At 55.2% G+C, this 12,221-nt stretch overlaps 1 protein-coding gene and 3 long non-coding RNA genes across 32 annotated transcripts in view; 2 read left to right on the top strand and 2 right to left on the bottom strand.

Moving 5' to 3' along the window:
* Window positions 1-12,221, top strand: part of BRD4 (bromodomain containing 4) — a 63,452-nt gene that overhangs the window by 37,967 nt on the left and 13,264 nt on the right. For 9 of the 10 annotated variants that reach the window (XR_008203067.1, XM_052669895.1, XM_052669887.1 and 6 more), the window contains 4 exons: window positions 4,930-5,139; window positions 7,880-8,079; window positions 8,821-9,122; window positions 9,863-9,973. Coding sequence is in view for 9 of the 10 variants with exons in the window: in XM_052669895.1 (XP_052525855.1) it covers window positions 4,930-5,139; window positions 7,880-8,079; window positions 8,821-9,122; window positions 9,863-9,973 (823 nt within the window). In the remaining variant the exon portion in view is untranslated. The remainder of the gene's footprint in view (window positions 1-4,929; window positions 5,140-7,879; window positions 8,080-8,820; window positions 9,123-9,862; window positions 9,974-12,221) is intronic. The other variant, XM_052669891.1, reaches the window with a different exon arrangement.
* LOC128074233 (uncharacterized) lies at window positions 2,859-7,352 on the bottom strand. 6 transcript variants are annotated; one of them, XR_008203070.1, is made up of 5 exons: window positions 7,252-7,352; window positions 3,349-3,436; window positions 3,129-3,216; window positions 3,041-3,084; window positions 2,859-2,953 (listed from the first exon to the last, which is right to left on the bottom strand). It is a non-coding gene; the product is annotated as an uncharacterized LOC128074233 (long non-coding RNA). The 6 variants fall into 6 exon arrangements; XR_008203072.1 differs by having other exon boundaries at window positions 2,944-3,084; window positions 3,261-3,436; XR_008203069.1 differs by having other exon boundaries at window positions 2,945-3,084; window positions 3,305-3,436.
* On the top strand, window positions 10,457-12,012 carry LOC128074234 (uncharacterized). 15 transcript variants are annotated; one of them, XR_008203083.1, is made up of 5 exons: window positions 10,457-10,719; window positions 10,750-11,211; window positions 11,309-11,338; window positions 11,399-11,608; window positions 11,736-12,012. It is a non-coding gene; the product is annotated as an uncharacterized LOC128074234 (long non-coding RNA). The 15 variants fall into 15 exon arrangements; XR_008203088.1 differs by having other exon boundaries at window positions 11,309-11,368; XR_008203078.1 differs by having other exon boundaries at window positions 11,309-11,398; window positions 11,549-11,608.
* LOC128074240 (uncharacterized) lies at window positions 11,220-11,855 on the bottom strand. Its single transcript, XR_008203100.1, has 3 exons — window positions 11,752-11,855; window positions 11,415-11,484; window positions 11,220-11,374 (listed from the first exon to the last, which is right to left on the bottom strand). It is a non-coding gene; the product is annotated as an uncharacterized LOC128074240 (long non-coding RNA).

Here is a 12,221-nt window from a genome sequence, read left to right as displayed (position 1 = left end):
TTCTGCTCTCTCCTGGTTTCTGCAGCACGAAAGCTGTCTGTTATTCACGGTGCAGCTGCAAAGAAACCGCAGGTGTTGAGCGCAGCTCTTAGCAGGGCTCTTCTGGGAAGCAGCGCTGAGCTCCGTGCCTCTCCTGCCTCTGAGCCCCAGAGTTCAGGGCCCTGAAACCACTTTGATGCTTCTGTAAACCAGGTTTGAGCCGGTTTAATTGGAGATCGGCTGCGTGTGATCCCAGAGCTTTTTGGTGTGGAACTGGCAGCGTTCTGCACGTTCCCTGTTGCTCTGCTGCACTGTGGGCAGGTGGACACCCAAAAAACCCCGCTGCTCACCCTCCAGCTGCCGCTTCCAGGGCTCCTGTGGGCCGTCCTGATGTCTTTTCTCTCACCCCATCCACAGGGGAAAGCTTTGCTCGTTTGTGAAGCTGCTCCAGCAGCGCTTGGCAACGTGAGGCTGTGCATAAAACTGCTTCCTGCTGAAACCAAGTGTAAAAACTCTGATCTGAAGTGAGAGACGGAGCGGCTTTACAGAGGGCCGCTGCTGAGGTTTGCAGCCAGGCTGGGATCTCAGCTCTGGACGTGGCCGAGTTCCATCACCACGCATTGCTTTACGCACAGCCCCGTTTTTCACCTGTCCCAAAAAGTGGCTGAGCGTCGGCCCCCAAAAGGACACCCAGGTGCCACCTGGTGCTGCTTTGCTGTCGGAAGGTGAATTTTGAAGGAGTTGTGGTGCTCTCAGCAGCTCGCAGCCTGAACCTGGTTGGTGTCGCTGCAAGCAGGGGCAGGAAGAATCCCTTAATTAGCTCATTATCTGCTTCTTCGTTAGGGTTTCTCTTCCGTCTGTTCCCTGTGAATGCACTTGCAGAGCTGAGGGTTTTTGCAGTGTTGGGGTTTTGTCTTCACTGCTGAATTGGTTGCAGTGGACGTGGCTCAAACGGATCCCGCTCTGCTTTCGTAAGGGCTGACCTCAAAGCTGCACGGGTCCAGAAATGGTTTGATTTCTGACCCAGGGGATGTAAAGGATGTAAAGCAGCGTTGGCTGCTGGCGGTAATCAAGCACTGGATTTTCTGGTTCGTGGGAAACAGTAATTAGCTCCTCAGCACTCATTAAGGGCGGTGAGTCAGCGCATGGCAGAAGGAGCAAAGCCAGCAATCCAGGTCCTTCCCTTGCCAGCCTTCAGTCCCCCGTGCCAGGAGCCTAGAAGAGGAAGCGGCCCTGCTGCCAGCAGATGGAAGCAGCGAAGCAGCATTTGCAGCTCCGGAGCAGAGGTGGAGAAATCACAGAATCACAGAATTGTAGGGGTTGGAAGGGACCTCCAGAGATCATCGAGTCCAACCCCCCCCCAAAGCAGGTTCCCTACAGCAGCACAATGCATGCATCACCAAGCAATGCTCTGCCTCCTTCCTCAATGGCTCCAAGGAGCTCAAACCTGAACCAAACCCATCTCATCATACTCTCCATCTGCATTTCAGCTCAGTTTTGCTCTGTGCAACGACAACTTTGCGCCCGACGTGCCCAATTTCCCAGCCTGCTGGGGATGCTCTGCTTGTGCACCCAACCTCACCCCACAAAAACACACCCCCTCACCCAAATAACAGGGATAGCTTTTCCTTCCCTGGCTAATTAATTTGCTCTGGGGTTATGGGATGCGTGGAATAAAGCCCTAGAGGGAAAGGCAGCCCGGCTCGGGCATGGAAGAAGCTCAGAGGTGGCTCAGCCCCACAGGACCCCACGGTGACCTCGAGGACGGGCCTGGCCCCATCATTTCGGGGGCTCTTGGGGTGCTGAAGGTCGGATGCGCGTGGAGGGGGGCGCTGCTCGGCGCCTGGTGGAAGAAGGTCTCTCTCTGGGTTGTTGTGCAGGGACTCTTGTGAGGCCCCATCTGGAGTCCTGTGTCCAGGTGTGGAGCCCTCAGTACAAGAAAGACATTGAGATGTTGGAAAGGGTCCAGAGGAGGGCGACTGAGATGAGCAGGGGGCTGCAGCACCTCCCCTATGAGGACAGGCTGAGGGAGTTGGGCTTTGTTCAGCCTGGAGAAGAGAAGCTGCGGGGTGACCTCATGGCAGCCTATCGATACCTGAAGGGAACCTACAGCCAGGAGGGGAGTCAACTCTTCAGAAGGGCTGAGAACAGCAGGACGAGGGGAAATGGATCCAAGTTGAGGGAGGGAAGATTGAGGTTGGATGTTAGGGGGAAGTTGGGGTCAGTGGGTGCTCTATGGGGTCAGGGGGTGGCCTGTGGGGTCACTGGGTGGCCTATGGGGTCAGGGGGTGCTCTATGGGGTCACTGGGTGGCCTATGGGGTCAGGGGGTGCTCTATGGGGTCACTGGGTGGCCTGTGGGGTCAGGGGGTGCTCTATGGGGTCACTGGGTGGCCTATGGGGTCAGGGGGTGCTCTATGGGGTCACTGGGTGGCCTATGGGGTCAGGAGGTGCTCTATGGGGTCACTGGGTGGCCTATGGGGTCACTGGGTGCTCTATGGGGTCACTGGGTGGCCTGTGGGTGTCCTATGGGGTCCAAGTTGAAGGAGGGAAGATTTCGGTTGGATGTTAGGGGGAAGTTCTGTAACAGGAGAGCGGTTGGGCCCTGGAACGGGCTGCCCAGGGAGGCTGTGGATGCCCCGTCCTTGGCCGTGTTCAAGGCCAGGTTGGACGGGGTCCTGGGCAACCTGATCTGAATGTGGATGTTTGGTGGCCCTGCTGGGCAGGGGGTTGGAACTGCGTGATCCTTGAGGTCCCTTCCAACCCGGGTGATTCTGTGATTCTGTGATTCTGTGACTTTGGAGCAGAGGGGCACAGTAGGCTGGTAGGAGCGCGCGTTGTGCGCTGGGTTCTGCACCAGAGCTGCACAAACGGGTGCATGGTGACCACGGCCTGAACGTCAGCCTCTGCTGAGCAGCAGAGTTCAGCTGCATCCCCTCCGGATCTCTCCAGAAATACATTCTGTGGTTCTGTGACCTGCAAGGACCCTTCAGTCCTACAGATTGTATGGTTATGTGACCTTCAAGGACCCATTCAACCCAACACATTCGATGGTTCTGTGACCTTCAAGGACCCATTCAGTCCTACAGATTGTATGGTTATGTTACCTTCAAGGACCCATTCAACCCAACGCATTCTATGCTTCTGTGACCTTCGAGGACCCATTCAACCCACCACATTCTGGGGTTCTTTGGCTTTCAAGGACCCATTCAACCCAACACATTCTATGGTTCTGTGACCTGTAAGGACCCATTCAACCCAACACATTCGATGGTTCTGTAACCTTCAAGGACCCATTCAGTCCAACACATTCTGTGGTTCTGTGACCTTTAAGGACCCATTCAACCCACCACATTCTATGGTTCTGTGACCTTCAAGGACCCATTCAACCCAACACATTCTATGGTTCTGTAACCTTCAAGGACCCATTCAACCCAACACATTCTATGGTTCTGTGACCTGCAAGGACCCTGAAGGAGCTTGGTGACAGTGCACAGCTTTGAACCATGGCGTTGAGAACGCCTTCAGATCTCTTGGAGCTGCCCAGAGTGGTGATTTTTCCTGCAAGCAGCGCTTGTTCTGTCCTGAGGAACAGAAGGAAAGCAAAATGTGGGGGTGCTGCTTTGTTCTGTCCTGAGGAACGGAAGGAAAGCAAAATGTGGGGGTGCTGCTTTGTTCTGTCCTGGGGAACGGAAGGAAAGCAAAATGTGGGGGTGCTGCTTTGTTCTGTCCTGAGGAACAGAAGGAAAGCAAAATGTGGGGGTGCTGCTTTGTTCTGTCCTGGGGAACGGAAGGAAAGCAAAATGTGGGGGTGCTGCTTTGTTCTGTCCTGAGGAACAGAAGGAAAGCAAAATGTGGGGGTGCTGCTTTGTTCTGTCCTGGGGAACGGAAGGAAAGCAAAATGTGGGGGTGCTGCTTTGTTCTGTCCTGGGGAACAGAAGGAAAGCAAAATGGGGGGGTGCTGCTTTGTTCTGTCCTGAGGAACAGAAGGAAAGCAAAATGTGGGGGTGCCCCAAAATGTGTGGGGCGCAGAGTGCTGGACCTGAGAGCATTGCTTCACCCGAAACAGCACGAGCTGTGAGCGCAGCGCCTTCATCCCCGCCGTGCTGATGAAGGCCGCAGGCCTTTCGCTGTTTATCCCCCCGAGGTTTGGACAGAAACGGGTGAGGATCAGCAGAGCAGCGACTTCCATGCACAGGGGTGAGCAGGAGGCGGTTTGGTGCCCCTGGCTGCTGGGAAAAGCTTCTGTTGTGCAGGGAAGGAAAAGCGCTGCCTGCCAAGCGCTGCCCTGGCCTCCAGCACTGCAGCTTTCCAACGGCTCTTGGCCTTCCTTTGCTCTTGTCACGGAGTTGAGCAGATCAATCCGTGTCCGTGACAGGGCGACAGGCCGCTGCCCTCCCCCCCACCCCGGTCCCACAAAGAAATGGCAAGGAAGGAAGGGAGGAAAAGAGCAGCGGCAACAATCTATGGAGGAAAGCTTATTTTACTATGATATTGGAATACAAAATAACACAATCTGTACAATTTAATTGAAATTGAGATGAATAAATCAGACAAGATGAGAGAGTTCCCGGCACCGATTCAAACCCGAAAAGCTTGGAACGGCCAGGAAAGCACCTCCAGCACCCACTGCAAGGCAGCAAGAGAGCGGCCCCCACCGGAAGGGCCAGAGCCCGGGGCTGCTGCCATGTACAGGGATGGGAGCTTGGGGTTGGGGCAGTGACACTTTAATGCCCTGTACACTATGTGATGTTTGGATGTGGAATGCTGAAACCCAACGAAAACGTAAAACCATGACACCTCTAAATTTCCCCCCCCTTGATCGAACCCAAGTCCCGGATGGATGCAAGGCGTGGAAGGAGGCGCTCTGCAGCTGGCAGCGTCGTGCAGGCAGGCATTGGGAGCTCCTGGGAGCCCCGCCGACCCGGTTTGCATCTCTTTTTTTGTTGCAGGACGTGTTTGAGATGCGCTTCGCCAAGATGCCGGATGAACCGGAGGAACCGGTGATCCCGGCCTCCTCTCCCGTGGTGGTTCCACCTCCGACCAAAGTGGTTCCCCCTTCGTCCAGCGACAGCAGCAGCGACAGCTCCTCCGACAGCGACAGCTCCTCCGACGACTCGGAAGAGGAGAGGGCTCAGCGCTTAGCGGAGCTCCAGGAGCAGGTAGGCCGCCCTGCGCCGCCCCTCTTGCTGTTGCCTCGGTCGTCTGCTGCGTTTCTGTGGGATGGCAGCAGGGATTTCTTCGCTCAGGGCCCGGCGCTGCTGCCCCCGGTTGTGGCAGTAGGAGGGGATGGGATGCAGAGGGACGTGGGATGGAGCAGTGAATCCACGCACGGCTGACTGAGCTGCTCCCAGGTTGGAGCTCCTGCGCTGTGCCGACAGGCTGAGCTCAGGGCGTGCGGCCTGGAGAGGAGAAGACTGCAAGGGAGACCTGACTGCGTCCTTCCAGGACCTCAGGAGATCTCATAAACGCTTCTGATCACTTTGGCCACAGTGATGGGATGAGGGGAACGGTTTAAAACCTCCCAGAGGGGAAATTGAGGTCGTGTGAAGGGGAAATTCTTCCCTCAGAGGGCAACAAGGCCCTGGCGCTGCTGCCCAGAGCTGTGGTGCCCCATCCTGGAGGTGCCCATAGGGTGGGGGGCACCCAGCCGTGGCAGGGGGGCTTTTGGGGTCCTTCCAACCCAACCGTGCTGTGACCCCATCATTCGGCACTAAACAGAGCAGGGTGCAACGCTGGAAGAGTTTCATTTCTTCTGCTGCGTGCGATGAGGGCTTGTTGTTAAACAGACAGAGCACCTTTTCTCAAGCCTGTGCCTCTGCTCCTAAAGAAACTGCAGGGACGTCCCTTCCTAGGCTCAGCTTGTCGTAAATCCTGAAGGCCAAAGGTGGCACCGGAGCTCAAACACCCACAGCTGGAGCTTTTTGTGCTCCAGCTCCCACACGCTGCAGCCCTCGCCCCAAAGCACCCAGGCTGCCCAGCAAAGCTTCGCCCCACCTGGAAGAGGAGAACCAGCCACGCTGTGCTCAACCCAGCGAGCAGAAAGAGCAGCTGGAGCAGGACGTGTGCGCTGCACCCCATGCTGGGAGCTTTGGAAGGTGGAGGCAGAAGCCCCCAGTGAAGGGAATGGTTTAAAACCTCCCAGAGGGGAAACTGAGGTCAGGTGTGAAGGGGAAATTCTTCCCTCAGGGGGCAATAAGGCCCTGGCGCTGCTGCCCAGAGCTGTGGTGCCCCATCCTGGAGGTGCCCACGGAGTGGGGGGCACCCAGCTGTGGCAGGGGGGCTTTTGGGGTCCTTCCAACCCAACCGTGCTGTGACCCCATCATTCGGCACTAAACAGAGCAGGGTGCAACGCTGGAAGAGTTTCATTTCTTCTTCTGCTGCGTGCGATGAGGGCTTGTTGTTAAACAGACGGAGCACCTTTTCTCAAGCCTGTGCCTCTGCTCCTAAAGAAACTGCAGGGACGTCCCTTCCTAGGCTCAGCTTGCCGTAAATCCTGAAGGCCAAAGGTGGCACCGGAGCTCAAACACCCACAGCTGGAGCTTTTTGTGCTCCAGCTCCCACACGCTGCAGCCCTCGCCCCAAAGCACCCAGGCTGCCCAGCAAAGCTTCGCCCCACCTGGAAGAGCAGAACCAGCCAGGCTGTGCTCAACCCAGCGAGCAGAAAGAGCAGCTGGAGCAGGACGTGTGCGCTGCACCCCATGCTGGGAGCTTTGGAAGGTGGAGGCAGAAGCCCCCAGTGAAGGGAATGGTTTAAAACCTCCCAGAGGGGAAACTGAGGTCAGGTGAAGGGGAAATTCTTCCCTCAGAGGGCAATAAGGCCCTGGCGCTGCTGCCCAGAGCTGTGGTGCCCCATCCTGGAGGTGCCCACAGGGTGGGGGGCACCCAGCCGTGGCAGGGGGGCTTTGGGGTCCTTCCAGCCCAGCCGTGCTGTGACCCCGTGGTTTTATGATCTTGAAGGAGCCACCTGACCCAGACTTTGTGGGGTTTGGGGGTTCCGTAGCTTTAAGGACCCTTCCAACCTCACCCGTTCCATGCTCCTGTGATCTTTAAGGACCCATCTAACCCAAACTGTCCGTGGTTGTGGACTTCCATGACCTTTAAGGAGCCATTCAACCAAATACATTCTGTGGTTCTGTGACCTGCAAGGACCCATTTAACCCAACACATTCTGGGGTTCTGTGACCTTTAAGGACCCATTCAGTCCTACAAATTGTATGGTTCTGTGACCTTTAAGGACCCATTCAACCCAACACATTCAATGGTTCTGTGACCTTCAAGGACCCATTCAACCCAACACATTCAATGGTTCTTTGGCCTTCAAGGACCCATTCAGCCCAACACATTCTGTGGTTCTGTGACCTTTAAGGACCCTTGGAACCCATGTGAGGATTCTGTAGTCTGCTGACCTTCAAGGTCCTTTTCAACTCAACCCATTTTTGGTTCCGTGACATTTAAGGGTCCTACAAACAGAAGTCATTCTGTGAATCCACACTTTGGTGATCTTGAAGGTCGCGTCCAGCCCAAACCATTCCGTGCTTCTGTCATCTTCAAGGTCTTTTCCAACCCAAGCTCTGCTGTGACCCCGTGGCTCTGTGATCTTTAAGGACCCGGCCAACCTTCCCCATTCCGTGCTTCTGTGATCTTTTAGGACCCTTCCAACCCAGACCCTTGGTTCTGTCATTCAGCTCACAGCTGCAGGCCACCTCGTGGTCTAAAAGGAGGCTGAGCTGTAAATGCTCTCCCACCCGTAGGAGAGAAGGGCTGAAAGGTACAGAGGAGCCTTTCTTTCTGGGATGGGTGGGATGGGGAGAGGGAGGAAAGCAGCAGAGGGGTGATTAAGGCGGAAGAGAAGGAGGTGCTGGGCCAAAGTGTGTTGATCTCTATATGTCTGCCTCTCAGCTGAAAGCAGTGCATGAACAGCTTGCAGCCCTGTCCCAGCCCCAGCAGAACAAACCAAAGAAAAAAGAGAAGGACAAGAAGGAGAAGAAGAAGGAGAAGCACAAAAAGAAGGAAGAGCTGGAAGACAGCAAGAAGAGTAAAGCCAAGGAACCGCCGTCCAAGAAGGCCAAGAAAAGTAACAGCAACAGCAGCACCTCCAGGTCAGCCCTGTTTGCGCTGCAGTCGTGTTTTGCTGCGTTTGTGCTTCTCCATCTGATCGCTTTGCATGGGGGTCTTGCAGAGCAGCACCCGCAGCTTCAGCAGGGCTTGCAGCCACCCCTCACCTTGGGCTGCTTTAATTAAGGATGGGAGAGAAGAGCTCTGGGAGTCGGGCCGTTGATCCCTGACCCCCTCCGTTCTCTCCCTCCTGCTTCACTTGGAGCCGTGGGTTCTGAAGCGAGGGGTCAGGAGCTGAGAGGAGCTCCTGCTTGGGCTGCAGGGTAAATTCCTGCAAGCACGGCTGCAGATCGGCCTCCTTTAGTTTCTCTCCGGCCCAGCAGACACCACAGAGCATCCTCTGCCCCTGCTGCTGCTGCTTGGCAGCGCGTTTCCCTATAAGCGTCGGGTTTTGCTCTGCCTAAGGGGACGCCGTGCTGCCCCGAGGCCTCAGAGCAGCGCAACCCCCTGCAGGGAGGTGGGCAGCGTTGCTCTGCCCTGGCCTTTCATCCATCCCAGTGCAGACGTGCAGAGCTCTGCCTGCAGCCGCTCGTTTCTGAGAGCGTAGCTGTGAGATAAGAGGTCGAAAGCAGCTGCTGGTGCGTGCAGAGCTCCCTGCTGCTGTTCCTTGCAATAGCAGTCGGCGCAGCCGCGCTGCTGTAACGCAGCAGAAGCGAGCAGCTGCTTCTTGCAGCGTCTCCTCGTTCTGTCGTGTGCCATAATGACGTGTTACAATTGTTCCTAAGTAGTAAGAAGGAGCCGGTGACGGTGAAGAACAGCAAGCCCCCTCCAGCCTACGAGTCTGAGGAGGAGGAGAAGTGTAAGCCCATGTCCTATGAGGAGAAGAGGCAGCTGAGCCTGGACATTAACAAACTGCCCGGTGAAAAGCTGGGCCGAGTTGTTCACATCATCCAGTCGAGAGAACCCTCGCTTAAAAACTCCAATCCCGACGAGATTGAAATTGACTTTGAGACGTTAAAACCCTCCACGTTACGGGAGCTGGAGAGATACGTAACGTCGTGTTTGAGGAAGAAGAGGAAACCTCAAGGTACCTTTCATCCTCACAGCAGGTCCCCTCGCAGCCCAGTGCTGCGTTGCCACCTTTAGGGCCTTTCCTGTGTGATGGGGTGAGGAGAGCAGCTGCTCCAGCGAAACGCATGAAGCCCCAGCGGCCGTCCGGTAGATCCGGTGGCTCCGACTCGAGGCCTTTGGTTCTCAGCCTCCCTCTAACGTAAATCTTTTCTCCCAAAAGATGTCTGTGTGCAGAGGAGAGGTTAAGGGCAGCGTTTCGCTCGGCGCCGCGTCCTGCAGAGCCGCTGCTGCTGCTGCTCCTCCCTGCCGAGCCGCGGGGCTGGAGGAGCTCTGTTGCAGCCACGATGTGCTGGAGCACATCTTGATCCTCCCTGAAACCCTGTGGGATTCGGAGGGCTGCTTTCTCCCTGTGGCCGGCATGGTGTAAACCTGAGCAGAAAGGAGAGCTGCCCAGATTTGAGGCTTGTTGAAAGCACTGAGGTTGTTCAGCTGCAGCTCAGCGCATCCTCAGGGGTACAGCAGAGCCCTGAGCGCCTCCCGGCCTTTAATTGGAGTTTTAATTGGGAGTTTAAGCTCTTAAAAAGGCACCCTTGTCCTTCTTCCCTGGGCCAGGAAGCCAGAGCAGCAGCAATATTACATTTTCAGCATTGGGAGCCCCCAGCTGGGCTCGGGGTGGCAGAGAGGAGCACGGTTTGGAGGCTCTGGGTTCCTTCCCGTCCCTTTGACCATTCGTTTTGTGCTGTTGTCTTCTTGCAGCAGAGAAGGTGGATGTAATTGCTGGTTCCTCTAAAATGAAGGGGTTCTCCTCCTCAGAGTCTGAGAGCACCAGCGAGTCCAGCTCCTCCGACAGTGAAGATTCAGAAACAGGTTAGATGCAGCTTATTTAAAGACTCAGTCCTATACCTGTTTTCTGTATAAATAAATATGTTTTCATTACCGGCTTGGTCTTTAATTTTTTGTCTTTGTAATTAAAACCAATATTATACACAGCGCAGGAGCTGCATGCTGCCCTCCAGCTTGGCAGTAGCACTGTTGTCTCTGGCACTTCTCAAGCACTGCAAGGTATTGTCAGGAGCGTTGACTTTGCTGAGGTTGGCTGTGGGTGCAGGAGCTGAGCTGCAGTGGTGCCAGGGTGGCTGTTTGTCCGTCTGAGGACGTAGCTGTGTGCTTTCAGGGAGCTGCTGTGTTGTCCTGGCTGGAGGCTCGATCTGTTCTTGCCAGGAGGAGGAACCTCGTGTTTGTGTAGCAGAGCCCTTTCTAAAAAGCAGAGGGGTGCTTCCAGGGCAGCGCTGCTTTGCTCTCCTCCCTTCTGCCCTCCTGGGCTGGGCTCGGGCTGCTCTCCTCCTTTGTAGCACCGCTTGCTGCCGTTCCCTCCTGGGTTTTGCATCGCCAAAGCTCCGTGCGGTCGACTGAAGCTGTTTTGTGTGGCAACTAACTCAGCTTGGAGGTGGTATGGGCTCCTCCCAGCACAGAAATAGGAGGAACAGAATAGGGTCGGTGTGCAGGGCAGGAGATGAACCTGGAGCTGCTTGCATGTGCTTGGGTCTGCGTAGGTCTGCTTGGATCTGTTTGGATCTGCTTAGGTCTGCTTGGATCTGTTTGGGTCTGCTTAGGTCTGCTTGGATCGATGTAGGTCTCCTTAGGTCTCCTTAGGTCTCCTTAGGGTCTGCTTGGATCTGTTTGGGTCTACGTGGATCTCCTTGTCCTGCTTAAATCTACTTGGATCTGTTTGGGTCTGCTTAGGTGTCCTTGGATCTGCAGAGGTCTCCTTGTCCTGCTTAGATCTGCTTGGATCTATTTGGGTCTACGTAGATCTCCTCGGGTCGACGTAGGTCTCCTTAGGTCTGCTGAGGTCAACTTGGATCTCCTTGGATCTGTTTGGATCTACGTAGGTCTCCTTGGGTCTGCTTAGGTTGACTTCCTTGGATCTACGTAGGTCTCTTTGTCCTGCTTAGATCTGCTTGGATCTGTTTGGGTCTGCTTAGGTCCACTTGGATCTTTTTGGATCTACGTAGGTCTCCTTGGATCCATGTAGGTCTCCTTGGGCCCACATAGGTCTGCTTGGATCTGCGTTGGTCTGCTTGGATCTACTTGGATCTGTGTAGGTCTTGGATCTACTTGGGTCTGCGTTGGTCTGCCTGGATCTACTTGGATCTACTTGGATCTGTGTTGGTCTACTTGGATCTACTTGGATCTGTGTAGGTCTACTTGGATCTACTTGGATCTGCGTTGGTCTACTTGGATCTACTTGGATCTGTGTAGGTCTGCCTGGATCTACTTGGATCTGTGTAGGTCTGCTTGGATCTACTTGGATCTACTTGGATCTGTGTAGGTTTGCTTGGATCTACTTGGATCTACTTGGATCTGTGTAGGTCTGCCTGGATCTACTTGGATCTGTGTAGGTCTGCTTGGATCTACTTGGATCTACTTCGATCTGTGTAGGTCTGCTTGGATCTACTTGGATCTGTGTAGGTCTACTTGGATCTACTTGGATCTGTGTAGGTCTTGGATCTACTTGGGTCTGCGTTGGTCTACTTGGATCTACTTGGATCTGTGTAGGTTTGCTTGGATCTACTTGGGTCTGTGTAGATCTTTTTGGGTCTGCTTGGATCTACTTGGATCTGTGTAGGTCTGCTTGGATCTACTTGGATCTACTTGGGCCTGCTTAGGTCTTCTTAGGTCTCCTTGGACCTCTGTAGGCTGGTTGGATGTTTGCAGGTCTTTTTGGGTTTGCCTGGGGCTCCTTGGATCTGTGGCTCCCCGTGGGCCTGCAGCTCAACTTGGGCTCAGCTCAGCTCTACAGGCAACCTCTAAAGAGCCCCCAAACCCAACAGAAATCCTCTCCCCTTGAGTTCCGTTCATAGGAACCCCACGACTTGGCTGCCTCAGGGCTCCTCTCCTCTCCTCTCCTCTCCTCTCCTCTCCTCTCCTCTCCTCTCCTCTCCTCTCCTCTCCTCTCCTCTCCTCTCCTCTCCTCTCCTCTCCTCTCCTCTCCTCTCCTCTCCTCTCCTCTCCTCTCCTCTCCTCTCCTCTCCTCTCCTCTCCTCTCCTCTCCTCTCCTCTCCTCTCCTCTCCTCTCCTCTCCTCCAACCCCAGTTGGCAGCGCTTCCCTTCA

This window comes from Tympanuchus pallidicinctus, unplaced genomic scaffold (genome assembly GCF_026119805.1).
Source record: "Tympanuchus pallidicinctus isolate F22 unplaced genomic scaffold, pur_lepc_1.0 scaffold86, whole genome shotgun sequence".
NCBI lineage: Eukaryota > Metazoa > Chordata > Aves > Galliformes > Phasianidae > Tympanuchus > Tympanuchus pallidicinctus.
Note: the sequence above shows the minus strand (reverse complement) of the source record. Positions and strands in the feature narration are given on the sequence as shown.